At 39.4% G+C, this 27635-nt stretch overlaps 1 protein-coding gene and 1 pseudogene across 1 annotated transcript; both read right to left on the bottom strand.

Moving 5' to 3' along the window:
- Positions 1-3589: 3589 nt before the first annotated feature.
- On the bottom strand, positions 3590-5413 carry LOC113769574. Its single transcript, XM_027314064.1, has one exon. The coding sequence runs from the start codon at positions 5411-5413 to the stop codon at positions 3590-3592; it is 1824 nt and encodes a 607-aa protein (XP_027169865.1).
- A 6886-nt stretch (positions 5414-12299) lies between these two features.
- LOC113769583 lies at positions 12300-14007 on the bottom strand (annotated as a pseudogene).
- Between the last annotated feature and the right edge of the window lie 13628 nt (positions 14008-27635).

The following is a 27635-nucleotide window of genomic DNA, read 5'->3' on the forward strand; positions in this document are numbered from 1 at the left end:
AAAAATGATTCCAACGAACAAGAATTCTAAAATGGGGCTGACCCAAACATAAAATTAAAAACGGGACTGACCCGAACAGAAAATGTAAAATGGGATAGACCCGAACAGAAACGTAAATGGGATAGACTCGAACAGAAAATGAAAAATGGGATAGACCCACGGGATAGACCCGAACAGAAAATGTAAAATGGGATAGACCCGAACAGAAACGTAAATGGGCTAGACTCGAACAGAAAATGAGAAATGGGATAGACCCAAACAGAAAATGTAAAATGGGATAGATCCAAACAAAAAATGTAAATGGGATAGACCCAAACAGAAAATGTAAAATGGGATAGACCCAAACAGAAAATGTAAATGGGATAGACCCAAACAGAAAATGTAAAATGGGATAGACCCACGGGATCTTTGGAATGTTGGCGGCACGAGACTTAGGCCCAACTTGATATTTGAAATGTTGGCGGCACGAAACTCAGGCCCAACTTGACATTTGAACTGTTGGCGGCACGAAACTCAGGCCCAACTTGACATTTGAACTGTTGGCGGCACGAAACTCAGGCCCAACTTGATATTTGAACTGTTGGCGGCACGAAACTCAGGCCCAACTTGATATTTGAACTGTTGGCGGCACGAAAACCAAGCCCAACGTGACATTTGAACTGTTTTAATGTTGGCGGCACGAAACTCAGGCCCAACTTGACATTTGAACTGTTGGCGGCACGAAACTCAGGCCCAACTTGATATTTGAACTGTTGGCGGCACGAAACTCAGGCCCAACTTGATATTTGAACTGTTGGCGGCACGAAAACCAAGCCCAACGTGACATTTGAACTGTTGGCGGCACGAAACTCAGGCCCAACTTGACATTTGAACTGTTGGCGGCACGAAACTCAGGCCCAACTTGATATTTGAACTGTTGGCGGCACGAAACTCAAGCCCAACGTGATAAAGTGAAGTTGGTGGCACGAAAACCAAGCCCAACGTGATAAAGTGAAGTTGGTGGCACGAAAACCAAGCCCAACGTGATAAAGTGAAGTTGGTGGCACGAAAACCAAGCCCAACGTGATAAAGTGAAGTTGGTGGGATAAGACCCAGTCCTGCCATCCAATTGGTCAAGAAATTGAATTTGATTTGTCAAGAAACAAGAAATTAAATTTGACTTTCCAAGAGACAAGAATTTGAACTTGATTTTCGATTTTTGACTTTTGAATTTTTCGGATCTTTGAAAATTTTCCGAATTTTCGAAAAAATGATTTGCCCAAAATTCAAGTATTGTGTCGCCGATCCTTCGATCTGCTTTATGATATTATTGTTTTTTCCTCAAAACTTTGACTCAGCCCCTTTTCCTCAGTTCAAATCATGAATATGCAGTTCTTGGACGACATCTCACAGTTCAAAATTTGCCCCAGTTGCGGTATTTGAAATGAGCATGGACCTGCAAAAGAAGTAAGCAAGTAACGCCACCACCATCCGATCAATTCCTCCTTCAAGAAATGTGTAAACATGAGTACTTCGATGTTTTTATCAACTTTTGTTGCGGCAGCCGACTGAGTTGGATTCTTCACCCTAAGGCTTTTCCGATTTACAAACTGATCAGATATGTGCTTTGCCATATTGTGAAGTCTGCGTAACTGACTTTGTTGAACCTTAACCCTTTTCAGGGGATGACTGAACCCAAGTATGTTTCGAATAAACCACGGGGATTGTTATTCACCAAAATTCAAAGATAAAGAATGAAGTATGCAAGAAAATTCACATGTCATACAAGAATGCACACATAACCATTTGTGCTTAAATTCTACAAAAATGCCATGAATACAAGTAATTTGGAAAAATGAGCTTTGCAAAAGAGTGTTTTACAAAATGACACAGTTTTGGCCAACAAATGTCATATTCAATTCTCTGGATATCTTTGTTCTGAAATTCAAAATTGACAGAAGTATGACAAAATGAGGAGAAATCCAAATGAACCAAATCACCAGCTGTTCTTCCTCGTGCTCGCTTGCTGCAAAATCCTACCTTGGCGCCCTTTCGGGTTTTCACCAAGGTTGCCCCCACTCCTTTTCTTTTGTTTTGTTTTTGTTTTTGTTTTTCTTTTTTTCTCTTTTTTCCTTTTTTCCTTTTTTTTTGGCGCCCTTTCGGGTTTTTACCTAAGGAAGCAATGGAAGCGCTCAACCTTAATCGCCTCGGGAATATGAGTTAAAGATTTCTGACATCAGTAAAATGCACTTCCCCTTGTAAGATTAAGCGAAGGCATTATGGACATCACTTGTCAGTTGATTAGCAAACTTTTCAATAGAAATACAGCAAGTGACGAAAGCCAGGACTTTGGGCTTTTGTAATGGGGTCAGGTGGGGTATTTCAAGAAAAGTTGAGGCTTGAAAGCAAATTTGATGAGAGGTGTGAAATAACCTGAGATTGCATCATTTTGAGATCATTTCCAATTTTGAATGAAACTGAGGAAAATTTTTCCCCAGTTTGATTGGATTTTTTTTCTTTGCATTTTCTTCATCGCATTCTTCTTACTTTTTGCATTTTTTTGCATTTTTCTTTTTTTTTTCAAAAACTAAATTTGCTCCAGTGTGGGGTTCTTTTCCCTTTTTCATCTCTTTTCCAAAGATAAATTTGCCCCAATATGGGGTTTTTCTTTCCTTTCTGATCATTTTCAAAATGAATTTGCCCCAGTGTGGGGTTTGCAGTTCTCAGGGGTTGCCAAACGAAAATTATTGTTCTAATAGCTCAAAGGGGATGACTAGGGATGAAATGTTTTGATTGGAAAGGAAGATGGCCTGACTTGTGCCTCGTCCCTTGCGCGATTTCCAAAAAGAAATTTGCATAATCAAATAAAGAACTTCTTACACATGTCCGAGTTGATAGGTTGAGGGAACGTCTGTCCATCCATTTCTCCTTTGAACACCCAATAAGCTTTGTCAATTTGAAGCAAATTTGCCTTCGACTTCGTTTTTCATCGCTTTAGCACTTTGTTTCCTTTTCAGAAGATCGGTGGCAGACATAGGTCATGCTTATGACATTCAGCTGTTTTTCATCAATTAGAATCAATCGTTGGTAATCCTACTCTGACCAATCAGCTTCGAGCTTGGCAGGGGAGGAATTTTTATCAATGAAGGGATCTTGGCCTTTTCCATGAAGGTTTTTTCAAGGGATGGATTTTCAATGGAGGGATTTCAATGAAGCAAGTTTTATAAGGGATTTTTAATGAAGGTTTTTCAAGGAAGGGAGTTTTAATGCAGGAATTTTAAAATGAAGGGATTTTCAATGAAGGGCTTTATCGAATTCCAGAACAATGATATCCAGAGGGTCAAATAATTTCACCTTTGGCCATCTTAAAAGAATTTAAAAGAATCAAGACAATAATCAAATCAAACAAATTATGCACTTCATGCAACTCCAAATCAAAGTGGAAACAAGATAAACTCAATTGCAAAAGATGCCTTCATTACACTATTCACATATGCAGGAAACAGTTTCTGGTGAAATTTAGTAAATAACAACCCCTAGATTTACCAAAGTTCCCTTCGAGAGGGAAAATACTCGGCCATCCAAATGGTGCAACGTGCCTTCAAGATTCTCAGATTTCGTCACTGGAGGTGGGTGCCTCTAAAGTGTCCTCATGTTTGGGAAAGGGGTTTGTGCTTACACTCTGTCCCTGTTCACCCTTTTTCTTTAGCACTATTACTCCGAATTCGATCATATCCTGGATTTCATGTTTCAATGCCCGACAATCATTGGTGGAATGCCCGGGAGCTCCAGAATGATAAGCGCAGACCGATTGAGGGTCATAGCCAGAAGGAAAACGATTGGAATAGACTTTAGGAGGTATAACACCAATTTTCCCGACAGCTTTCAATTGCTCATATAATTGGTCAACAGGCCGACCTAGATTGGTGAAGGTTCGGTTTGACGTTGAATTTTGGGTGTCACTGGTTTGTTGGTAGTAGTAATTTGGGCTAGGGGGTGGAATAGGTCTTGGGTTAAAAGGAGGGCGAGGTCTAGTTTGGAGACTTGGTTGAGGATTTTGAAAGGGTGGTGTGAGTACACTTGGATAATTTGGTCGAGGTCGAGAATGGTTAATAGTGGTATGATGGATAGGACGGAAGCTTGGGTAGTATGGATAGGGTGATGAATAAGCAAGGCGGTTTGAAAATCTAGGTCTGGCCGAGGGGCCCTGATTCCCAACAAAGGCAGTTTCCTCTTCTTTTCCCTTAGATTGGGATTTTTCCCCACTGTAATTCTGGCTTTGCAGAGCCTCTAGTTGCATCTTCAATGTTGACACATTAATAATTTTTCCGGCCTTCACAAACTCATCAAATTCTTCCAATTTATTGACAATTTCGGCAAAGGAACACCCGGTCATTCGAAAAATTTCCTCAAAGTAAGGCGGGTCATGAGTTTTGATGAACGTGCGAACAATCTCGTTTTCAGTCATAGGAGGCTCCACTTTGGCGGCCAGTTTCCTCCATCTCTTCGCGTACGTCTTGTGGTCCTCAGATGGTTTTCTTTTAGTCCCCTCAAGTGTGGCCCTCGTTGGAGCAAGCTCGCAATTGTATTCATATTGCCTCATAAAAGCAGTTGACAAATCCATCCAAGATCTCATATCCTCCGGCTTCAAATTGGAATACCAATCCAACGCGTCACCTTCTAAGCTTTCAGGAAACAAACGAACTGGTAGATTCTCGTCATCTATTGGCTTGCCCAACTTGTTGGCAAACATTCGGAGGTGCGTCTTGGGGTTGCCCGTTCCATCATACTTGCTAAACTTGGGTGTTTTGAAACCCATGGGCAATTGCATATCCGGAAATAGGCACAGCTCGTTGTAGTCCAACCCTCCTTGTTTGTTCAAGCCTTGGCCTTTCCTTATGAAATCCTCAAACTGATCCAATCGCTTTAGCAAATTCTTATCCACTGGTGCGGATGACTCCCCGGCTTCAATTTTCCCTTGAGCAGCGGTATCTAGGGTGAACGGCTCAGCGGTGGGGTAATAATAAGGTCCCCGTGGCTCGAATGGCATGCTCATAGTAATTGGCGGATACTTTTGGGGAATTTGGACATGAGGAGGGTTTGTTTGGATGTGAGATACATAAGCAGGTTGCGGGCCATGAGTGGGATAAGCAAAGGCTTCCTCAGGTGGGTTTATGACTTGTGAAGTAACAAAGGTTTGAGTATAAGGTAAAAATATGGGTTGAGGTCCAGATTGGCCAGGAGGTAAGGGCTCATGTTGTTCATCGCTAGCACCACTAGCTACCAATTGATCGATTACTCGCCGTTGGGCCATCATTTCAACGCTCAGCTCATTAAATCGGTTTAGAACTTCGCTCAGTTGAGCTCCCATACTTGCCAAGTCAGTCGGTGATGTGGTGGCGGGCCTATCAGACGATTCTGGATGGGTACTCATGTTTACACTATCTCTTGAAGCTCGGTTACGCGATCGGGTGATAATGGGGCTTTTTCGGGTAGCTATATACTACCTGAGAATGTAGGAAAACCCTTATTAGATACCCTTCTTGATTGACTGCTGTCAAAAAGAAAAGAGAAAAGGAAAAAAAACAGGAGTTAGTAACAATTAGAGTAATTCGGATGCATGTCCTATGGGGGAACCCTTTTTGTGCCAAGGGTAGGCCTAGCATGAGAATGCAATCCTCTAGGGTAGGCACTATACCATACCTGACGAATCCGATCAATTGAGTGAAAAATAATTTTGAAAATTTGGCCAATTGGAATGAGAAGAGACGTTTGTTAAAATGAGGACCTCGTCCGAAGGGATCGATCACTTTTGATCGATACAAGAACTTGCAAAAACGCACGGGTTTGACCTTGACGAACTTCCTATCAAAGAGATTGGAATTCGTTGATAAAATTTCTCAGTGAATCACGGGTTAAAACCCCAACTGATCAAATGGCTGGATGCAATGGATGGTTTTCTCAAAAATCGACTAAGTTTCCAATTTGAAATTGACATTGAAACCCTAATTGGTCAAATGGGTTGAGTGAAATTGACAATTTATTTAAAAATCGAGCGGATTATCCTAAAAAGGGAAACGGGTCAAATGACTTAAATGAAGTTTAAAAACTTACTCAAAATTGGCCGGATCATCCTAAAAAAGGAATTTGATCGCATGAAATTGAGGATCTTATTCAAAATTGACCAGATCGCCCTAAAAAGGGTAAATTGGTCACATGACCCTAAAAAGGGTAAATTGGTCAAATGAATTGACGATTTATTCAAAATCGACCAGATGGTCCTAAAAAGGGTAAATTGGTCAAATGATTTGATGATTTATTCAAAATCGACCAGATGGTCCTAAAAAGGGTAAATTGGTCAAATGATTTGATGATTTATTCAAAATCGACCGAATGACCCTAAAAAGGGTAAATTGGTCAAATGATTTGATTTATTCAAAATTGATTAGGAATTGACAAAATGGATCGATTGAATCGTTCCGCCATTGATGGTTTCAAAAAATTAGTCTATGAGCCTTCTAAGATCACGATTTGGCCTCAGTTTATTTATCATCTCAAAAAAGAGGAATCATTTGTGAATTTCTTCAAATTAATGTCCTTTACGCAAGGGATTTTTACCAATTTTTGATAAAATGGCCAAAAAGTGATTATTAGATGCTCATATTCCAAAAATTGCTTCATGAAAATGATCGGATCTTTACCTTACCTTGTGCACTACCCCTTCGGATGATACGAGAAAGGTAAACGTGCAAGTCTCCTTGGATTAAGTATCCGAGACATATGGTGGCTTATTCCTAAACACGGGATCCCCTAAATGGCATTCCCTTCCTATGGTTTATGCATGATGCCATTTATTAAAGCAGTAAAATATGCAATTCGAAATGAAACGTGACCTAAGGAACCCTTTATTTGCCGGGGTAAGCCTAAAATGGTATGACATTATTAATTTATGAACAAGATATGCCACAATTTTTAAACGTGCAATAGCCTATCTACAAGGGCAGGTCCTAAAAGAAGGTCATGCCAGACCTCTTATGTCCTAACGTTTGTGAATGCAAAAGACAAGAGACAAGAAAACGTGAGTTTAACACATAATCACATAACACATTGGACAATTAGATAATATAAAAGGCAATAAAGATAAATAAGGAAAGAGGGTTGGGACCCCTCCCCTCGTGAATAGTGTCCCTAGTTTAGGATAAGGCCGACTCTACCCTAGGCAATCTAATATGGATGCATGAGGTTGGGGTTCGCTAATGCATCTAGACTCGATAAGCTCAGGTCCCCGAGCCTTCAGACTTAGAAACCAAGGGTCATCAATCCCAAGATTCTTTGTCGGTGGCTCGAGCGATTCCCCAAACACCGCTACGCACACATCGTGTCACGGCTACGTGTTTGAGTGAATCTCTCAAAACCTCAATCTTCGACCAAAAGCTAAAGGCTATCAACCAATAGCTTTAAGCGGAAGATTGAGTGACCCATTGGAACATGCTACACACACATCGTGTCGTGATCACATGTCCAAGTGAGTCACCTAATCCTAATAGGGTGGAGTGGCGTGACAAGCCACTAAAGAAAAATAAAAGGGATAAAAGAAGTAAAGCGTATGCTCGTATGCTAGTGCTTGTTTGGAGGGGAAGGGTCAAGAACCAACGCGAGGCTCTAGGGTGACCCATACCTCCCAAAATGCAATGCAAGCGCGAGATAACAAGTAAACATTCATTCAAACATACATTCGTGAGTCGAGGGATTGGTTTGACTACGTACATAAGACAAAAGGTCCTAAAAATGAAAAATGCAATCCTAATATCCAAATGCAATGCATAAAAAGGGTAGAAAAAGGAAACGAATGGCTAAGTCAAATGCTTGGACCCACTTAGGAAGTCCCCAGTGGAGTCGCCAACTGTCGCGCCCCACTTTTTTTGGAAAAAATAAAATGATTGTTTTTTGTTGAATTTTATTGATTTTGAAAAAATGAATTTTTTGATGAAAAAATATGGGTCTAAATGGGACTTTTGAAAATGCGACGATTTGACCCAAGAAAAATAGTTCAAAAAGGGTTTTTTATATGAAAAATGGAGTCGCCACTTGGTATAGAGTTAGGGTGTACCAAGTCACCCAAAAAGTGAATTTTTAAAGAAAAAAGTAAGAAAACCCTTTTTAAACGACTCCTAGTCCACGTAAAACAAAGAAAAAGGTTCGGGAGTCACATTTGACGAAGGGGAAGGCAAGGATAAAAATTCAAGGCACCCCTTCGACCTAGCCAAGGCTAGTTGCGTGACTTAACCCTTATTTTCCTCATTTTTTCTACCCAAAGTATGTATTGCAAATTGGATATGACTAATGGATGAGAAATGCAATCTTAAGTCTAGAAATGTCTCTGATGAGGCTTTTGATCCCATTCACATGAATTGTGAAGGTCAATAAGAAAAGACCTCATAGAAAATCATGAACGATGCAAATGAGGACTCAAATGAGAGTGTAAGTGTGCAAAGTGTAGGAAAAAGGTGCATGTGTGCAATTTGAAATTATTTGTGTGCAAATGAATAAAAATATAAATGCTTGTGTGCAAGTGAATGAAAATAGTAAATATATAAGTAAAATAGGTGCAATGTGTGAAGTGAAAAGTAAAGAAAGTGAATAAGTGTGTGAATATGGCATGTGGATTTAAAATATATAATTAGTGAGGAAAATAGTGAGAAAATGATATGAAAATGCATGAACTTAGAGGAATGCATCAGGTCGGGTACGGGAATGACCTCTAGTTTTTGTGATTTTAATTTTCCCTTTGATTAGAAGGAAAAACTAGCGTGCTAAGGCTATTTTGAAGCCACACTCGCTCGTTTCCCTTACCCAAGGGGGTTTCTCAGGCAAATGGACCCTATAATTAGCATGAAATGCAAAGGCCTAAAATGAAAGGGAAAAGGTTAGAGGGACATGCCAGATGTCATAAAAACTGAAAAAATGCATGAAATGTAGTGGAGCATGCGAATGTGAACTAACGAGGGGAAAACCCTAAGGGTCTAGCGTTGGACTAGCCCATTCTACGAATTCCGACTAGCATTGGACTAGCGGAAACGTACATTCATCCATCACATTCATTTATAAATATAGAAAGCAAGTAGACATGCAAAATCACTTATAACACGTAGCACATAACACTTAGCATGCTCGACTAGATGCAATAGCTTAATAAAGCAAATTAACACATAGTAACTGAGCATGCAAGACAAATAAGACGATTAAAGCCCTAACTATTACATTTGCTAGCTAAAACAAAGAGGGAAGGGAAAATGGACCAAATTACTTGCTATGCCCTATCTATTACAGGCCAAGAGGTGTACACATACCCCATAAATGAAAATAAAAGAAAGATTTAAAAATGAAATAAAAGTAAATAAATGAAAGGCATTAATAAACATTTAAGAAAACCAAGTAGGCATGCAATTTTCATTTAGCAAGTTGGATCACATAGGGAGATACACGGAAAAGATAAAAGAAAGTATACCGTCCCCTTTTGTGGTGCTAATAAGTTGGAGAAGGTTTTAAATTGGAGCTACAACCACTAAACAAAGGATTAATGCACCAATTTAATAGTAAATCAAACAACACAAATTCTTCAAAAACAAAAATTAAAGAACCACTAATAACTATGAAATTGAACCATTAGATCCCTATTAAAATCAAGTTTGACCAATTCGCTACTGTGAGTCACTCAAAGGAAGCAGGTAATGCAGCAAAAGCAAGAGACAAAGCATCACTTTAATCAAGAAATAATTACAAAAGATAAAAGTAAACATGAAATTGGATCAATTCAAGGCATTTAAAGGAAGGTGAACAGCCCATGTAAAATTTAAAACAAGTAGTGACTTGATTGCAAAAACTAAAGGAATTTGAGAGGTCAATTTGATTGGTTTTCCCAATTTTTTTGGGTCATACTGGCATAAGGGGAAACTTGAGGGGGTTAAGAGGCAATTTTGAAACAATTTTTCCATGCAAATTCATGCAAGCTACGTGAGACTTAAACTACTGCAACTAAAAATGCAACATGCTCTCTTTTGCTTCCAAGACAAAACCAAACGCACAGCTTATTGTTCAAGCTCGGATTTCAAACCCAAACACACAACTTTAATCTAGACCCAAACTTCATACTCACCACCATCCAATCAGGTAGAAAATTTAGAAATATTTCATGCCAAACTCTGGAAAACCATGCAAACATGTAAAGGAAAGAAAAACAAAAGGCTGCTGCAATTCTTCTTAGTTTCACCTATCAAGATCAAATTCAGATTCAAACCTCTACCTTAACCAAAGTTTCCTTAATCTAACACCTGAACTCTGAACTAAACAAACGAGACATCGCCAATCAAACAAACAAAGACGTAAGAAGGAGCTCAAAAATAGAAAAAAAAAACTGATGCAAAAATTCTGGAACAACACTCAAACACAGTTTTTTTTCCAGCACTTTGTTGGTCATAATCCAGCTTTTTTCCGGCCAAAGCCTTGTATTTGGCACTCAAATCCAGCATGCAACTCCTTAACTAACTGCTTAACATATCTAGTTCAGAAAACAACTTCAATCATCAACACAAAATCATCTAAAAAAAAATCCAGAAACATCCAACAAGCCTCGGATGAACGTGCACTTGGCAGAATTCAATTTCATTTTATTTTTCTGCTTTAAACCCGTTAATTAACTATAGGCAGAACTTAATCATCTTGTAGTTTACTAGTTAGTCGTAATTAGAGGTTCAGAACAGCAAAATTATACCCAATGAAACTACATGACTCAAGACAAATCTCGGCAGCATCCTTTCAGCAAAACAGAATTTTTCTAAGCTCCTTAATTCATCACCCAAATACATAAAATTATCATGCATAGTCTTAATCATCACAATTTCATTCGGCTAAGTACACTTAGATGCTCAGATTGTCCTAGACAAACAGAAATACAGCTGCATTCTTTCATCAGCTCTCGGCAGCAACACTTAGCCAAAAACAGAATTTCTAATGGCTTGATTTCTATCCACCGACTGTACAAGCCTCACATGCAACTCGCATATAGTTTCTTCCACTAGTAATCAACCTAAAAAAATCCAGAAATTACCTCACAACAAGCTAAGCTCCTGCGCAGAAAGTCTGAAAATTTTCTCCCTCTCGGCTCTCTTCCTCCGCGGGGTTTGCTGGCTCTGGTTTGATGAGTTGCAGCTGGAAATGGTGAAATGCAGCTTGGTTGAGGTTGCAGCTGGTGGTTGTTGGTCTGAGGTTGACGGAGAAGGCGATGGTTCCCTGGTCTCCTCCCTCAGCTTACGGCAGAACAGAAACAACAAAAGAAATTGCAGTTCGGCCTCTCCCTCTCTCTCTCAGTCGATACTCCAAGGGAACTACTCACTCACGGCTCACGGATGGAATAGATACAACATAGCAGGTCTCACCCTTTTTTCCCTCAGCTCCCGAACAGAAAATGAACCAAGCCCAGAGTTCGGCTCTCTTTCAGTCGTTAATTACAATGACCCTCCTTTCTCCCTCGCTCACGGCAGTAAAATGGAAATGGATTGTGGCCGACCAAAATGAAACCGAAGTCCTCTCTTCTGCTGTAGTGAGTTGGGAGTCGTGTGCATTAGTGGATGATGGAACCGGCAATAAGGATGGAAGATGCTGGAATGTGAAGTGGAAAATGGAACCGGCAGAAGGAAGGAAGGTGCTAGTATATGGAGTGGAAAAATGGATTCGGCAGAAGTGGAGTTGTGATTTTTTGATTTTGATTTTCTTCCTTTTTGAAATTAATTGAATAAAACTGATAATAAAAATAGATAACAAACAACAAAAACAACAGAAAGAGTAATTTAATTAACATAGAGTAGAAACTAAATAAACTAGAATCAACAAAACACAATTTTCCATTTTCATCAATTTTCATCATTTTCCTTTTTTTCTTTTCCTCAACTTAATAATTTAACAAAAATAATAGTAAAACTAAATAAAAACAACAATTTTAATTACAAACACATCAAAGTAAACAAACTAAAATAACAAAGTTATCATTTTCGATTTTTCTTTCATTTTCATTATTTTTCATCATTTTCCCTTTTTCTTTTTCAAAAATAAAATAACCAAAATAAACAAAATGCCAAAAGATTGAATTTAAGAGGAATGAACGTATTTTGTGAACCATTTCCTTTTTTCTCTTTTTTCATGATTTTTCTACGCTAAAACTTAAAAATAAAAATAAAAATAAAAACTAGAAACTAAAAAAAACTAAAAGCAACCACGACAAATGAGAATAAAAAGTAAAAGAAATTACACCAAAAATTTGGTGTCTACAATATCCAACTACAACCGGGAATTTTCTTGAGTCCATTCTCCCTAATTTTGAGCCTCAAAAGTGAAACATCCAACCACTTATTTGCAGCAGCATAGATGTCTGATAACAACACATAATTCCCAGCATTTAAGGGCTCAAGCTCAATTAGTCTACATGCTACCTCCTCCCCCAATTCAAGGTCACAATGAAGCTTGCAAGCGCCAAGAAGTGCACCCCAAGCACCAGCATGGGGCTTTACGGGCATTGACTTAAGAATGTCGTAAGCATCTTTAAGCTTTCCTGATCGACCAAGAAGGTCAATGAGGCATGCATACTGATCCGGAGAAGGCTCAAGAGAGAATTCATTAACCATAGAGTCAAAATAATGGCAACCTTCCTTAATGAGACCAGTATGACTGCAAGCTGTTAGAGTTACCGTAAAGGCTGTAGTATCAGGCACAAGTCCTTCCTTTAGCATCCTTTCAAACAGTGCCACAGCCTGTGGACCACTCCCATGAATGGATAGGCCCTGTATCATTGAGCAGTATGAGATCACATCATGCGTAGGCATTTGCTCAAACAAGGTTGATGCTCTGTCCATGTTCCCACACTTGGCATTCATATCTATGAGAGCTGCAGCAACTTGAACACGCTTGAGATCAAATGAGCTTTGATGCATATAAGAATCAATCATTTTTGCCAATTCCAAACAACCCAATTGGGAACAAGCAGACATCAAGCTCACCATAGCGAACTCATCCGGTTTGACGCTCCTACACTGCATCCTGTAAAACATCTGTATCGCCTCGCTGGGCTGTCCATTCTGGGCATACCCGGATATCAAGGCAGACCAGGATACAATATCTTTTTCATCTGATTGCTCGAATAACATCCTTGCAGACACCATGTCACCGGCCTTGGCATACCCATTAATCATAGTGGTATAGGAAATAGCATTCTTCTCGGGCATCTCATTAAATAATTCCCTAGCACTCCTCAAATCACTGAATCTAACAAAGCCACTAATCATCGCATTCCAGGATGCTAAATTCCTATTAGTCATTTCATCAAACAAGTTCTTCGCCTCCAATGCCTCTCAGACATTCAGATAGCCAACAAGCATAGCCGTCCAAGAGACTTCGTTTCTAATGGGCATAATATCAAACATCTTCCGGGAGCACTCGATCTCCTTGCACTTGCCATAGAAGTCAACTAAGCTGGAACCCACGTACACATCAGTTTCAATACCACACCTTACTATTGACCCGTGGAGAACCCGCCCTTCCCTCAATGCCAAAACATTAGCACACTTGTTGATCAACGGCGGGAAAGTATACTCATCCGGGCTTGCATTCGTAGACTTTTTCATCCGATTGAAAAGCAAAAATGAATTGACCAAAGAGGAATGTCTACAGTAGCCCTTGAGCAGGGTGTTCCAGAGATAAATATTAGGCTGAATGGCACGTTCGAAGACAGCGGTAGGGTAGGAGAGGTCAGAAGAGAGAGCGATGCAGAGGGACAGAAATTGGGTAATCAAAAAGGGATCCTGCTCGCAGCCCTTGTGGATGATGTGAGGGTGGACTTGCTCCAGGCTTCGGATGGTCTTGCACCGTTTTAAAAGTGATAAGATTGATGCCGTATAAGCAGATGATAATGTTGATGGTAAGGGGTCGAGACAAGCGGATGAGTATCGGCGGATCAAATTCATATGAGCATCGGTTGTGACTTTGTGAGTCATAGTGGCGGAACAGCCGGGCAGACAGTGCTGGAGCTGCAGTGTCAGGATCCTGATGGACCAGTTTTGGAATTGGGAAGGAAATTAGAAAAGTAGAAGAAGAAGATTCAGAGAATTGCAATGTTTTAAAACCCGGACCGTCAATTGAACCGGTGAAGTGAAAGGGTCGAGGTTCAACCGGTCGGACCGGTATATATATATATATATATATATATATATATAGACACACACCTATGCACAAAACAAGATATAAATGCTAAACCACAATTAACATAAGAGCAATATCCAACAATTAACACACACAATTAACATAGTTATCAAACTTAAGACTATTCGTTTGTGGTTTTTACTCCTGCAATGCAACCGAAGTAAATATCTTCTGTTTGTGGTTTTGTTCTTGATAATCTACACACGTATTGAAAATACTCCTATTTACTTGTTTGTCCTTGAAAGAATTTTTGACAATTTTCTCAAAGATAAGCTAAAAAAGAAAGCAAATAGCCATCTGTCCCATGTTTCTTTGGTTTAAGACTTGCATCCGTTTTTGGGTTTGTTGGCTTCAAATGACATCAGAAAAAGGATACCCCTTTTTGAAAAAAAAAATTGCAGGCCATACTCAATGCTGTATGTTGTTGATGTGCAATGAGGCACCATGAACTTAACCAACCTTAATGCTGAAGTTTATTTTCATGACCAACCTTAATGCTGAAGTTTATTTTCATCTGTCATGTTAATGAAGGCAGGACAGCTATTGATCTAATATTAGAAGGAGAAAAGGGAACTCTACACTTGTTTGCACCACCAAAAAACAAATAGAAGTTGAAGTTCAGATGGCTCATAGTAGTTCAGTAGCAAAATGGTACTTGAATTCATTTATAATCCTAAATTTCAAGACGAGTCATAATTCCAATCAGGTCAAGCGGAGTTAAACATATGACAGGCAAAATAACTACTTCATACTTTATTCATCAAGAATCAGCACAACACATCAGAATGTATCATTTTAGGAATTCCAAAATAGGGCGTTGCGTGGATATATGAGCTTGGAAAAACCAACAATATGTTTATTCAGTAAGAATTGTCAGCCTAATATGGTCCTATTCTCTGCACAATAAAGGAAAACTAAGTGAGCAGAGTTGCAGAGAGTGTAACGACCCCACCTCCCCCTAAGGCGAACCAAAGGGTTTAGCGGACCGCCTGCCCAGCTCTCGCCGGGACTCACTCACTTACTACATTTCTCAAGTAAATTACAAGGTACAACTCAAATAATACATCCAATTCTCCAAAATTACATATCATAAGCGAAGCGGAAACTAGTTCTAAGCGTAAAATATAGATTTACATCCGATTCAATTCCAAATATTTATACAAGCCCAAAAGTACACAAACCAAAACTAAAACTAAACTATACAAGATGTACGCTATCCAGCCACACAAAGATCCAAAAACAAGTTCTTCCTTTACTTCGATCCCTGTGGGGAGAAGAAGATAATAGGGGGTGAGCTAGAAGCTCAGCGAGTGACCAGTAAAATCAACAGCCAAGTATATTTCACAATAAAGCATTGATATGATGTCATGATGCAGTAATCAAATGTTCATTTATTGCTCATGTGAGCTAGTGAAGTTCTTGTACTTAAATATCCAATGCTCGTTTAGATCAGGTAACCATGAAACAGAAGTAAGGAGCCATCGGCTCCAAAGAATGTGTAAACAATAGTAGAGACATTGGTTCTAAGCACAAGACTTTCCAGGAACCCATTGGAGCCAAATTATGTCATGGCACACACCCGAACCCCAAATGATATGTAATGGAGTAATAAATGCAAGAATTAGTTCAAAGTAACTTTGGGAACAGTCGAGGGATCACTCACTCAAACTATAGTGCTTCAAGTAGTCACGTTCAATTATACTCCAGGTTTGGAGTCCAGATCTGCGATAGAAATCCAATTTGAGAACTTTGAAACACGAGTAAGATTTGAAACTTAAACGTTCCATTCATAAGAATCAACCAATTGAAATTCATTTGAAAGGCATTCGTGAAACACTTGCTCGCTTTTCAAATCATAAGGTTTTTGTAGCATATATACTTGGAAACAATACTTGAGTTAAAAGTACAAGGAAATATAAGTTTACATTGGCCATTATATCTTTTCCTCAAGAGTACAAGTTCGTTTAGGTTTTTAACGTATAACCATCGATAACAAAGTAGCAAAAGTTCTCGCTAGTTCAAGTGGTAATCACTTAACCTTCACTCAAGTTGCAAATATAATTTTCTAGTTCTCGAGTAAAAATTCGGGCAGCATGCCCTTTGTGTTTACTTAATTTTCCAGCCATTTAGGCTTCATTATTTTTCCTCAACCAAAACCCAACATCACATATATCAGAAATTCATGACAAGAGCCGTTCCATAGGCTCACAATATCATAATAATAAGATTCACAACGATAGCAAGTGCAGAAATTCAATCTAGCACAAAACAGATTTGACGTATGAAAGCGGAAATAACATATCCGTGGCTACGCTTATCGGATTGAGGTGAAACCTATTCCGTTTCGAAGCTAAGACACAGGGCTACAATGTTCATGAAGGTCACTGAGTCCAGTTTCTAATGTAACTTGGTCAAATTCTCAAATTACTAAACCAGAAACTAATTCGTCGGCTGTTTAAACGCAGAACACTGTAATGGTCATAACTCAGAGTACACAAGTCCGAATCAGGTGTTGTTAGAGGCATTTGAAAGCTAAGTCGGAATGCTACAACTTTCATGTTTTGGCCAAGAGCTAAATCAGTATGTATCCTAGTCAAAAAACACGATAAACTGGACAAACTGATCACACGGACTGATGGGGAAATACTTAAAACAGTAAGGGTATGTTTGACTTTTCACGTCCTACGTTGCTCTGATTGAGCTGAAATTTTGTAGGCACCTATAAAATACCATTCTCTACAACTTTTCTTCTTTGACCTAAGGCCAATTCGGCCTCTAAGATAGGGCTACAAATTCGGACAGAATGTTGGAGAAAATTTCCAGATTCTGGAATTTTTTGTAATCAATGGAACTTTCTCAATTTTCTTGTTCTAATCACTACCAAAACACCTTATACAACCTTAATTGAAACATACAAGCATCATACAACAAATTGGGCAGAAATTCCTCAAGCCCTAGTTCATCATATAAAAGGGGAAAACCTCCAAATTCATCCCACCCACTTGCATAATCATGAAATCAAGCCAAAACTTAAGCTAAAAACACATCTTAAAGCAAAATTCAAAGCAACCAAGATCATGTTCAGATGTTGGTACCTCAAAAGCAAGGCTTGGTAGAGTGATCCTTCACCCCCTTTGGTATTTCTTGGTTCCTCAGGCTTCCCAACTCACAAGCTACCCTTTAATCGGTTTAGAATTGGATTTTCTCACTTGGTTGAAGCAAATCAAGAAGGAAATTGTTTCCTCTTGCTCTCCCTTTCTCTCTCTCTTGTCTCGGCCAAGCTCAAGAAAAATGAAGAAGAAAGGCTGCTCTATGGTGATTTAAAAGGCAAGAAGACTAGGATTAATCTAAGCCACAAGTTTTGCCAACACTTGGCTTAATTACAACCACAACAATTTCTCTTTCTTCCTTGCTATTTCAGTCCACAAATTTCGGTCAAAAGGTCATCATGAGAGAAGAGATATTTGCTCCATTAGTAATAAACTTGTATGGCAAGAAAGTGGTGGTCAAGTGGTGGTTCAATCAGTAGTACGCGGGACCCGCCGGTTCGCGCCGTTTTTCTTAAAAACTCACGTACTAGTGTTTTTACTTCCCATTCACTAACCTTATATCATTGCCACTAGTCACATATTATTTCGCACTTAAAAGTCACTTTTAATCCCCAAATTTAATCCTTGCTCTGTACCGAAAATTCATCCGGCGAAAAATCGCGAAAACCATAACTTTGCTCCAAACTTGAAACCGAAGTGTAAAACCCTATTTTCTAGGTTTATTTACACTTATGTGAAATAATTGGGTAGTGGGCTTTGATAAATAATAATTTTCAAATAAAAGGGTATTTTAGTCCTTATCGGAAAGCCTTAAAGAGCTGGCTCTTTAAGCTGTTTATGCGGACCGAATTTCTTCCGGATTTATGTGGGCCGGATTCCTCACAAAACTCTATTCACCAGAAATTTTTCCTTTTCTTCTGCCTCGGGGCGTTACAGAGAGTAACGGAATTTTCCAACAGGTATCCCTCTATAAGGTTTAGCAACTTCATTCTAGCTCCCTCTGCGGATTCTAGCTCGCTGTCAGGCAACAAATTCTCATTTCGAAAGAAATTCTGCATCCAGGGTATAAAAGTTAAAATCCCCAAATTTAACTTCTACACATTTGGAAATTAGCAATTTAGTGGAAAATAAAAGAACTTTGTAAATCTGTTATGCAAGAATTGCTCTTCTTATCGTCAAAGCAACCAAAGCGTAATTCCAGAGATTAATGAACAACGAATGGGAAAAAAAAGGGAAAAAAGATTAATGAACCTGGTATAAGCTTGAATTCCGGAGAGTTCGGAATAAGCGTGTGACGGCAAAAAACTTCAGGCTTCGGTGCTTCCTTTTTGCTGATTGCAGAGATGGCAAATAGAGACGGCACTCGGCGCTCGGCAGGCAAGGCAAGGCAAGTGCAGAGAGAGGAAGCGGACTGAAGTGAAGAGGCAATTTCGGCAATTGCAGAGAGAGGAAGCGGACTGAAGTGAAGATTAGGTTCAGAGTCTTTAGACACTTTCGGTCAAAAATTGGAAATTTTGTCAAATCTTACATATATAAAGCATGAATCGCTTGTGAACAGTAAGATCCTCGACTCAAAGCTCTAACTCGACTCCATTGTGCTCAATTCCCTCATTAGCCTCTACTCCAAGAACGGCGATTGGCTAACTGCTCGAAACATATTTGAAACTATGGGTGAGAAGAGAGACTTGGTTTCTTGGAGCGCTATTATTTCCTGCTTTGCGCATAGTCATATGGAACTAGAAGCGATTTTTACATTCTTTGATATGATCGAACATGGAGAGCATCTGATGTGAATCCCCGATCTAGACAACCAAAACACCATGGCTTAGGCAGCGGAAATTTGACCCAACTAATCCCTAGAAGTCACGAACAATTTTGATATTATCTCAACCCGTAACTACTCGAATTAACGAACCAAATTGGAGGTAGTAGAACGCCACAATCAAGGAGACTACTTGATTGATAAGTTCGATAAACAACTTGAGAATGATTCTCAAGTATTCAAAGGAAATTCTCTTGAGGCAAGAGAGAGTGAAAAACTCACATATATTTTATAAAATCTGAATTCGTCTTTAATGAATGAAAACCTAGGCTATATATAGCCTTACAGGACTCAAACCCTAGAATGTCCAATGGACGACCTTGCCCTTCATTAAGGGTGAAAATATCTAACAACTAATTAACTAAAATTAAGACTCTAAATTCGGCCAAAGTGAAGGGAAAATTGACCGAAATTATTAATGCTAACAAACAACTAATAATGGTAATTAAAACCCTAATTAGCAAGCTAGTACTCCGCGAACTAGTCTTCACTTGAATCTTCCAATCTGGAATGGGCCTTGGTCTTTATATTCTCATCATTCCCCTCCTCTTAAAGGCGATTTGTTCCCAAATCATGACTCTTCTTACAAAACAAAAGTGATGAGAGCATGTGTATAGTCACCAAGCAGCCTGCATGTCGCCTTCTCAAGCGAAGAAAGATCAGGATACCCTTGTGGGACACCAGGAAAACTCGTGGTGGTGGTAGATACATGTTGCGGACAGCAAGAGTTCCATGATAATGGGCACATAAGTGACGTCTCAAGCCTATGGGTGGACCGTGAGCGGACGCCCGATCTCCATCTCCTTGAAGTAATCCTCAACTGTCAAACTTCCTTGGGTGAGAGTTTGCAATTTATGGTGCAAATCCCTGTGGTAATACGCTGGTATGAAGCGCTTCCTCATGATCCTTTTGAGTTCTTCCCATGTTCGGATAATTGGCTCTTCCTCCCTTCTTTGTTTGATGCGAAGTTGATCCCACCAAATAGAGGCATAATCCGTAAATTCAAGGGCTGCCAACTTCACCTTTTGAGACTCCGTGTAATGGTTACAATCGAAAATCATTTCAATCCTCCTCTCCCAATCTAGGTATGCTTCGGGATCCGACTTGCCTTGGAAGGAAGGGATTTTAAGTTTAATCCCTTTTATTTCATCCTCCACAGGTCTAGTATCTCTCCTCGGTTTCCTTGGCTCATAGTCAAATTCACACTCAGAGTTAGAGTCATGAAGTTCAAGTGCAGGTCTATCACGGCTCCTTGGGTTTTGGTGACTTCGTCTAGAGCTACTTTGGAACTCCTCCAACCTGCCAAGTCGTTCATTCATGGCCTCAAATTTTTGATCCATAAGGCGCCCCAATTCTCCTTTCAAACTTTCTGCCAAACGTGAGAAGTCGAAGGCCGACGTACTTTCTCCTTCGTTCGACATATTCAACTGCAAGAAACGGTTAGCGAAAAAAATAGAAAAGGTACCTCACTTCACTCCCTCACGTGTTTCGCTCACCCTCGTGTATCACTCAAGTGTATCAACCGCTCTAATAATCTCACAAAGCTCTTCCCAAGTCACTCAAGTACTCCTCTTGAAGAAATAAAAATTTCCCCAATGTGTTCGCTCAAACCTTCACCAAGAATCAGAAACAATACTCTAAAACACACCAACAAATACCAGAATTAATTTCCGGAAAACAACGACAGAATTTATGGAAGTATGGACTTGACAATAGACGCAATGTAGAAGACTACACCAATTTGATGACTGGACTGATTTTTTTTTGTTTTTGGCCGCAACACAATTTTTTTTTTTTTTACTTGATAATTGAAAACTTGAAGATGCGGCAATTAAAGAGAGTATCAACTAGACAGAAACAATACTGTATTCAGCAGCAACTAGACAATAACAGACAGCAAGGAACAAGGAAAACTAATGACAGGAACCTTTTTTTTTTTTATTAAAACAACAAGGTGAAATAATGGTCAGCTAGAGTGTTCTTCGCTTGTGACTTGGCTGGCCGCCTTTTGTGACGCCCCGAAAAAAATGAGTTTGAGAACCCGGAAAATTTTCTAATTTTTTAGGGTTTATTTTTTTAACGCCCGCCTTTTCTACATTTTCTTGATTAGAAAAATTTCCCAGATAAAGTTTATAAGCAAAAATAGTTTTAAAATGATTTTTCTAGCATTGGGTTAAGGATACAGAAAGGACGTGGGACCCACTAGTGCGAAAAGTTCGGAAAAATTCGGTCAATAAGATTAAGTTCCGGATACTGAGTGGAATTTATCGGGTGTTAAGAGATAAGAAGAGGAGGTGATTTGATTGATGTGAGAGAGACTTAAAGGATAGAAATGCATTTAAGAGAGTGACAAGTGTCACTATCTCATTGGGTGGACTTTATGGAACACTATTCATGTTTTTGACTTTTGACCCATTGGTTAAATATCTCACAAATTAACCAAAAATTCATTCTTTTCTTACCTCCTTGTGGCCGACTCTCTCCCTAGCAAAGAAGGAAGAAAATTGCTTCAATTTCAAGCTTCCATTTAGCTCAATCTTCCAAACCAATTGCATTAACTAGTTTCTACTCCATAAAAGCCTTCCATTTGGTGCTAGTGAGTGTTTTGGTGAAGTTTTTTGGAGAAGCTAAGGTGTTCTACAACTTTCTCTCTCTTGTTTACTTGGTAAGTAGTGATTGCCTATCCTCTTACATCTAATGATGTTTAATTGATGCCTAATGGTGGCTATAGTGTTGGAAATTGTGGTTTATTTCTTGGTTTGGAATGATTTGGTGAAGTTTTTATTTTTTTGAGGAATTTTCTGGTTTAATGTGATTATGATGTTGTGGTTGTTTATGATGGTTGGTAATAAGGGGTTATGACTCTAGTGGATGTATATGATAGGAAATTGCAATCATTTTTGGGTTTGGATTGAATTGTGAAAAGTTAGGGTTTCATAACCCCCTTTTCTGTCCGGTTTTGAATCATGTGGTTAGAGGCCGAATTGGCCTTTCCTTAAAACATGAAAGTTGTAGGTATTGATGTGTTTGAGGTGCCTGTAAAATTTCAGGTCATTTGGAGTAGTGTAGAGTGAGATATGTCGTTTTTACTGTTGCTGTTCTGGGTGATCAGAATGTGCGAACTGCGATTGTAATTGTCTGTTTTGACTGGAATTGGTTTGGATTTTGTTGTTGGGGTCTTCTGATGAAATGTAGCTTGCTGTCCTAGCTACCATATTCCTTTGGAATCAATGCATTTGGACCTGTATAGACTGAGTTAGACTGATTACAGTTTTGTGTGATTTGGGAACCTGCAATTACGGTTCTGGGTTGGTATTCTGCATTTTTGACTTAGTTGTGCTGGGATTTGGACTGAGTGACCTTCTACATTGTTATAGCCCTGGTTCTTAGCGTCGAAATGGTGGGTCTTACACCCTAATCCGATAAGCGTAGTGCAAGTTGTGCCATTACCGCAAAGTGACGTCCAAAACTGTTTTTCTGGTTTGAGCTAAACCTTCATTTTCGGACTTTTCCCTAGCTTGACCTGTACTAGTACTACTTGGAGCTTGCTGAATGACTATGGGATGAACTTGTTGTTGTTGTGTGTGTACCTTTGGGACTGGCTGAGGATATAATGAAGCCATGATGGCTGGAAAAGTAAGGAAATTCAGGGGAAGTGCTGTCCGAACTTTTGAAGGAAGTTATTTGCATTGAGTTTGTGATTTAAGACTTGGATTTGAGCAAGGCAATGATACATGATGGATAGTTTCGGAGCCGTGGAGGTGAGTGACCTCAAACTCTTTTAAAATTATTTATGAACCGTTTCTTGCATTGTTGACTTTTGAACTGTTTCCTTCCAAATTTACTTTTGAACCGCTTTCCCGCATTATTTACTTTTGCGCTGTTTTCAAAGTTAATTTTGGAACTGTTTTCTTACATATCATGCGTGCTTGCATATCAGTGTCTTGTTATTATTGATTTTGCTTTCAATGATTGTTAAAACGAGTTTTCTAGGCGAGTGTGTACTTTATCGCACTCGACCTAAATATATATGAAATTTTCAATGATTAGTGATTAAATGCTACTTGCGCATGAATGTAAGCCTCTTGGGCTGAACTGGCCATTGCCCCTTGTTACCGGTCGTCTCGAGCCAGAAGCGGACTCGGTCGGGCGACTAGAAACTTGGGTGAACGTTTCGGTATACTCGAGTATTACCTTGTAGGTTGGTGGAGCCTGGCCAAAAGCCAGGGACGGGGTGAATGAATGCACAAATGAAAACAAATGAAATGAAATGACAGGAGAACGAACGTATCCTTTTCATGAATGTTACTATCGCTTTCCATTGTAAAAGTTTCTTGAATTATTGATACTCCATATTGAAATGACATTATTGAAATGAATGATTGTGAAACTGATTTGATAACTGATTTTATTGGTTACTCGCTGAGCTTTTAGCTCACCCCAAAAATGTTTTATTCCCCTCCACAGGGCTCAAGGCGAAGGAAGGGCTTGTAGTGTTTATTCATGGATTATCTCATGTATGGATTGAATTTGGATTTCCTTTTGTGTAATCATTCATATTGGGATTGTATTGAACGTTTAGAATTGATTGGATGTGTAATAGTCTAGGTTTGGACTTCCTCTTGTATAATCATTGGGATCATGGATCAGAGTGGCGCTGCGGAAGCGTGGACGCTTCGCTTTTGATATGTAATTATTGGTTAATTTGATGTATATCTGAGTTTTACATTGCTATTCGTTTGAGGTTTGTAGTGAACGACTGAGTCCCGGCGAGAGCTGGGCAGGCGGCCCGCCGAACCCTCTGGTTCGCCTTAGGGGGAGGTGGGGCCGTGACACCTTTTAAGTTGTGTATGGCCGACCAAAGCAGGCAACCAAATTTCATGCAACACAGCTTCAGCTAAGGGAAATATTTATGTATGGCCGACAAAAACAAGTAATCAGATTTCATGCAACTCAGGTTTCACTTGTCAAAGGGCCACTCGGATTTCATGCAAATCAGTTTTCATGCACTACTAATTTACACCAAATACCCTGTGGAATTGTTTCTGTAACGACCCCACCTCCCCCTAAGGCGAACCAGAGGGTTCGGCGGGCCGCCTGCCCGGCTCTCGCCGGGACTCAGTCGTTCACTAAAGTCCTCAAATAAATTACAATATACATCTCAAATATACATCACATGGTCCACAATTATACATCCAAGTCTCCAAAAATTACATGTCACAAATGCAGCGGAAACAATTCCTAACTATACATAAAATGATTCCAAATCAAAACTGTACAACACATAGGCCATCCAATCACGTGCACAAGTACTATAAGTCCTTCCTTCGCCTTGAGCCCTGTGGAGGGGAATAAAATATTTTTGGGGTGAGCTAGAAGCTCAGCGAGTAACCAGCAAAATCATTAAGCAAATATATTTCACAATGTTGCATTTCGATGATTTCGATGATGTCATGATTCAGAGATCAAATGTCCGTTTAGTGCTCTCGTGAGCCGGTGAAATCATAGCACTTGAACACCCAACGCTCAAATATTTCATTTAACATTAACTCACGAACTCACGAAAGTGGGAGCAACATCGGTGCTCCAGATAACCATGAACATGAACCATAACAAGGTGGATACGTTGGTGTCCAGCACAAGACTTTCCCAGAACTCATTGAAGCCAAATCATGTCATGAATTCACATGCAAGCACGCATGATATGCAATCGAATAATTAATGCAAGAAACATTTCACAAGTACTTTGGAAATAGTTTAGGGTCACTCACCTCCACGGCTCAGAACCCATCCGTCATATACCATTATCTTGTCCGAATCCAAGCCCTAAAACCCAAAACAGATTTGATGTCCTTTTGCGGTAATGGTACCAAAAGCAGTACGATGGTCGGATGAAGGTGTAAGACCCACCGTTTCGAAGCTAAGAGACAGGGCTACAACAATGTAGAAGGTCACTCAATCCAGTTCCTGACCCAACTAGGTCAAAAATGCCAAACACTAAACCAGAATTACCAAAACAGGTTTGCAAAACACACAAAACTGTAATCGGTATATCTCAGTCCATACAAGTCCAAATGCCGAAATTCCAAAGGCATAAGTTATTTAAGACATCCAGCTACATTTCATCAGAAGACACCAACTTCAAAATCCAAACCAATACCAGTCCAAACAGGCAATTACTATCGCAGTTCGGACATTCTGTGCACCAAAAACAGCAACAGTAAAAACGGCATAACTCACTCTACACTAGTCCAATTGCCCTGAAATGTTGCAGGCACACTAAACTCATCAATACCTACAACTTTCATGTTTTGAGCAAAGTCCAATTCGGCCTCTAGCTATGACCTAAAATTTCGGACAGAATGTAGCTTCAAGAACCCTAATTTTCCAGAAATTCTTCCAAATCCAAAATTGATTGCATTTTCTTATCCAATACACCTCATAGAGTCATTATCAGCCATTACCATTCATCATACAAGGCCACAACATCCCCTTCATATTAAACCAGAAAAATTCCCAATAAAATAAAAACTTCACCAAAACTCTTCAAATCAAGAAATAAATCATATATTCCTTCACTCATGCCACCATTAAGCATCATATAACCATCATTAGGTGTAGTAGAGTATTTCAAGCTTCACTTACCAAGAACCAAGAGAGAGGAAGATGTTGTGCACCTTAGTCCTTCAAACAAAGTTCACCAAACAACTTACTAGCTCTAGAAGGAAGAATTTTATGGAGTGAAATGGATGGAAGCAAATGTTTTTGGTTGATTTGCACCAAGTAGAAGCTTGAAAATTGAAGAAATCTCCTTCCTTTCTTGCTCAAGGTGGCCGGCCAACAAGGAGAGAAAAATGGTGAATTTTGTGCAATTTTTGGATATTTAACCTTTGGTCAAAAAAGTCAAAATTATGACTAGTAATTCTTAAAAGGCAACCAATGAGAAGATGACACTTGTCACCTCATTAAATGCATTCTTATCTTTCTTTTCTCTCTCACATCAATCACTTCACATACCCTACTTATCTCTTAACACCCGATAAATTTTACACAGTATCCGGAATTTAACCTAATTGGCCGAATTTTTCCGAACTTTTCGCACTAGTGGGTCCCACGTCCAATATATATTCTTAATTTTCTAAAAACTCACCAATACTAGAAAAATCATTTGAAAACGATATTTGCTCATAAACTTTATCTGGGATTTTTTTCTAATCAAGAAAATGTAGAAAAGGCGGGCGTTACAAAAAAATTAACCCTAGAAAATTAGAAAATTTCCGGGTTCTCAAACTCATTTTTTTTCGGGGCGTCACAGTTTCCAAACTCACGACTACCAAGATGGTTTCGCTTCCTAATCAAGGGTGAACCCCCAAACAGCCCACGGCTCACGGATGGCAAGGAAAAACAAATTCTGGACAGCCCACAATGGAGACAAAGGAAACAACTCAGGTTTCTTGCACGACAAAGGAGACCAATCAGATTTCATGCAATTGCCGTTTACACCACTACCAATTTGTATTATGGCCGACCAAGAAAGGAAACAAAAAAAAAAAACAATCAGATTCAGCAAATCAGATTCAGCTAAGGAATTCGGCTCTTGATTCGGCCAAGGGAAATCCAAACAGGCCACACACTTGCCAATTTTCTCCTCACAGCCCACAAAGCTCACAAATTATGAGTAGATAATTTCGGACAAGCAGCCGCTTCCCTCTCTCTCTCCTTTTTTTTTCGTTTCAAGACGCCTCTAGAACAACCCTAATGACTCCCACGGACAACCCTCCAGTTGTGGCAGCCGCACACAAACACAACACGCACGATGGCAGATTCGACTCAAGACAACAAAAGAGAGACGCAAAACAGAAATTTTCACGTAAGGCCAGGAGGAAACAATTGCGGACTGACCTTAAACAGATTGTAGCCGCTTTCGGACAGAAAATTTGTCTCTCAACCACGACAAGCTACATCAAACTTGTGCGGACAGATTAGAGACACTTGAACAGATTTTTTTTTTTTTTTGGAATGAAGGCTCAAACGGACAGACCTGGACACGACTTCAACAACAAGGTGAGAAGCAAGTGCAGACAGAATTTAGTTCAACAACTCCACGACCAGAAATTTAACAATGACCAGAAAAAATTTTTTTTTGACACACGAGATCAGATTTAATAACAAACGAATATGACTCGAAACAAAGCGGAAAGGAAGGATATAACCTGATGGTTGTCGACTAGCTCTGATTACCAATTGATGTGAATCCCCGATCTAGACAACCAAAACACCATGGCTTAGGCAGCGGAAATTTGACCCAACTAATCCCTAGAAGTCACGAACAATTTTGATAGTATCTCAACCCGTAACTACTCGAATTAACGAACCAAATTGGAGGTAGTAGAACGCCACAATCAAGGAGACTACTTGATTGATAAGTTCGATGAACAACTTGAGAATGATTCTCAAGTATTCAAAGGAAATTCTCTTGAGGCAAGAGAGAGTGAAAAACTCACATATATTTTATAAAATCTGAATTGTTCTTTAAT

The sequence above is a fragment of the Coffea eugenioides genome, chromosome 1 (assembly GCF_003713205.1).
Source record: "Coffea eugenioides isolate CCC68of chromosome 1, Ceug_1.0, whole genome shotgun sequence".
Taxonomy (NCBI): Eukaryota; Viridiplantae; Streptophyta; class Magnoliopsida; order Gentianales; family Rubiaceae; genus Coffea; species Coffea eugenioides.

Coding starts and splice junctions, on each gene's coding strand:
- LOC113769574 (XM_027314064.1), bottom strand. CDS start 5,413: ATGAGTACCCATCCAGAATCGTCTGATAGGCCCGCCACCACATCACCG.